Source organism: Priapulus caudatus, unplaced genomic scaffold, assembly GCF_000485595.1.
Source record: "Priapulus caudatus unplaced genomic scaffold, Priapulus_caudatus-5.0.1 Scaffold848, whole genome shotgun sequence".
Classification (NCBI taxonomy): Eukaryota; Metazoa; Priapulida; class Priapulimorpha; order Priapulimorphida; family Priapulidae; genus Priapulus; species Priapulus caudatus.
In genome coordinates, this window is record NW_014577909.1 from 63,359 (window position 1) to 65,937 (window position 2,579).

The following is a 2,579-nucleotide window of genomic DNA, read 5'->3' on the forward strand; positions in this document are numbered from 1 at the left end:
ACACACACACACACACACACACACACACACACACACACACACACACACACACACAGCAGATACTACGCACTTGACGGAACGTCAAGATACGTGTGTGTGGGGGGGGGGAGTGATTGCATTTTTTACTTACAGAAGAGCAGGACCGTGACTGCGAGAACAGCCACGAATGCCTTTGGTCCCACTGGCTCCGCCCTGAGACTCCCAGCCGTCATCCCTTTCACTTCCTTTACCACACGCGTCGGCGTCTGCATAGTGATGACGTCACGATGACGGGACGGACGTCACTATCGGCCTATAGCACAACATAGCGCGCGCATATTTCATATCCGAGTATTTGTTAAATACTGTGACTGTTGATGCTCGTCCGTTTTCCTACTACCAACTGAACAGCTGTTATAATGCTGGTGCGGATTCCTAAGGAGTACGACCTGTTGGTGCTGCGCCGCTGGCAGTCTGACCGCCGCTACCGACGGAAAACACGCCAACGAAAATGCAAAACAGCGACAGTTGTCTGCCGACCTGCCTGCCTGATGCCTGCCTAACATATCTGCGTTTAACGCGGTGACCCAGTTACCCGCTAGTGCGTGCCACCAAACTCTAGAAGCGGGTAGCGAATTATACAGGGCGTGGTTAATACGATCTGTTGTTACAAATGCATTGTAGTCGGTTTGCACACTGGGTCAATGGCTGCGTTTGATCGACGCTGTATAGACTGTATAATAATCAACTCTTGGTTTGAACACGGTGACCCGTATCTCTTACGCTGTCCTGCTAATGTGATGAAATCGCTTGTGGGGTTCATCGCTTTAACTTTATTAGTCGTACCACGAATTCATAATCAGCCTAGAGTCCCTATATACAGAGAGTTGCGCCATGACGAGTCGAAAAACTATCGGTCACGTGGTCGCTGGACGACATGTTGTTTCCAAATAGATACGCACGGCTATGGCGGTAAGAAAGTGTACAATTAAACTATCATATCGTGCGAACGATTTGAGTTACATTTCTAGAAATCTAGATACACATAGACACATATCTTAGCTATAATCTCTGTAAATTTTGTCTAATTAATTACTACGGACCATTGTACAGCGTATCCATACAGCGCTGTACTTAAGCGGCAGCGGTGTCGATACATTTGGAAACAACATGGAGTCAATTCCTGAGTTGGCGCAACTCTCTGTATATAGGGACTCTAAATCAGCCTATATACCTTTTCACTTGATTACGTTTCATATTTATCAGCTCGTCCTTGCAATAATGCGATTGTTGATTGTTGAATGCTATGAATGGCGGCCATTTTGAAATTGAAGATAGCGGCCACCGACCGATAATGATTTTGATTGCATTGGGTTTTTTGACTCTGATAATGTTGGTTTAGACACCAAAATAACGTTTCTATGTTGAATATTAGATGAAAAAATAAGGATAATGGATTTGAATGGCGGCCATTTTTAAATACAAGATAGCGCCCAGATACCATGCCGATGGAGAGAGGTACCCGATCTCATATGAATGTACATATCTTAAACTACCTTCATGCCAATTTTCATACTTTTGTCAAAAAGTGCAAAATTATATCCCTTAACTCCTGTAGGCCTACTATGCTATTAAAGCTGTTTTGTGTGTTCCTCAGCGCTTCTACGGGTGATTGTTTAAATTACATGTATAACCCAAATGTATAATTAGTTTTGTTTGTCGTTAATGGAACAATAACACAACACTAAATGCAAAAATTTCCAGAATAAAATTTATTAAATGTAGGGAAATCATCATCTGGTTGCCTCGGTAATTAACGTTTGTTACAAATATTAAATTTCGAGGAGCAACATGGAACGGAAATGACTAGAGGCGAGTGAAATTGGAACTAGATCTCGTCTAGTAATTTAGCGCGTGATTTATCCGATGATACTGTCCCGCCGCGTTGTTGCTATTTCACGATTTTGCTAAATTTTATTTGAAAGAAGAGATATTCGATTGAGTAAGTTTTGTAATCCCGCACCATGTCCCCGCGTCACCACACCGACATACACACGCAGATACACCCATGCGCGTATATTACACACGCACGCTAGCACACACGCAAGATGATGACGTTAGTGATGACGTTAGTGATGACGTTACTGATGACGTTAATGATGAAGTTAATGATGACGTTAGTGATGACGTTGGAGATCGCGATAGTGATGACGTAATGACGTTAGTTTTTTAAGGTTTTTTACGTTACTGATACAAGTTTCAAGTAAGACAATCAATAGAACGAGTCACTTACAGTGGGACCGACGCGTGTGTCCGCGTGCGACGTAGCAGGCATGCGAAGCTGCACTATCGGTTTTGGTTGCTCCAGGTGACGTACTGTTGTGTGGTTTAAAGATGCAACTGTAATAACGCATACCGCGTTCATTTATAACCAGTGATTATCAGTCAAGACGATATATATGCTATATTATATATATATAGCTTAGCTATGTTACTAACAAGCTCATGTAGGTAGGCACGCGCACGCACACCCCGCCTGCACACACACACACACACACACACACACACACACACACACACACACACACACACACACACAC

General features: G+C 43.4%; 1 protein-coding gene across 1 annotated transcript in view; it reads right to left on the reverse strand.

Annotated features, from left to right (window-relative positions):
- LOC106813953 (carbohydrate sulfotransferase 11-like) overlaps nt 1–2,579 on the reverse strand; it is a 28,643-nt gene that overhangs the window by 2,328 nt on the left and 23,736 nt on the right. Inside the window, exon 3 of the mRNA XM_014818202.1 lies at nt 2,273–2,379. Coding sequence (XP_014673688.1) covers nt 2,273–2,314 — 42 coding nt within the window. The 5' untranslated portion in view covers nt 2,315–2,379. The remainder of the gene's footprint in view (nt 1–2,272; nt 2,380–2,579) is intronic.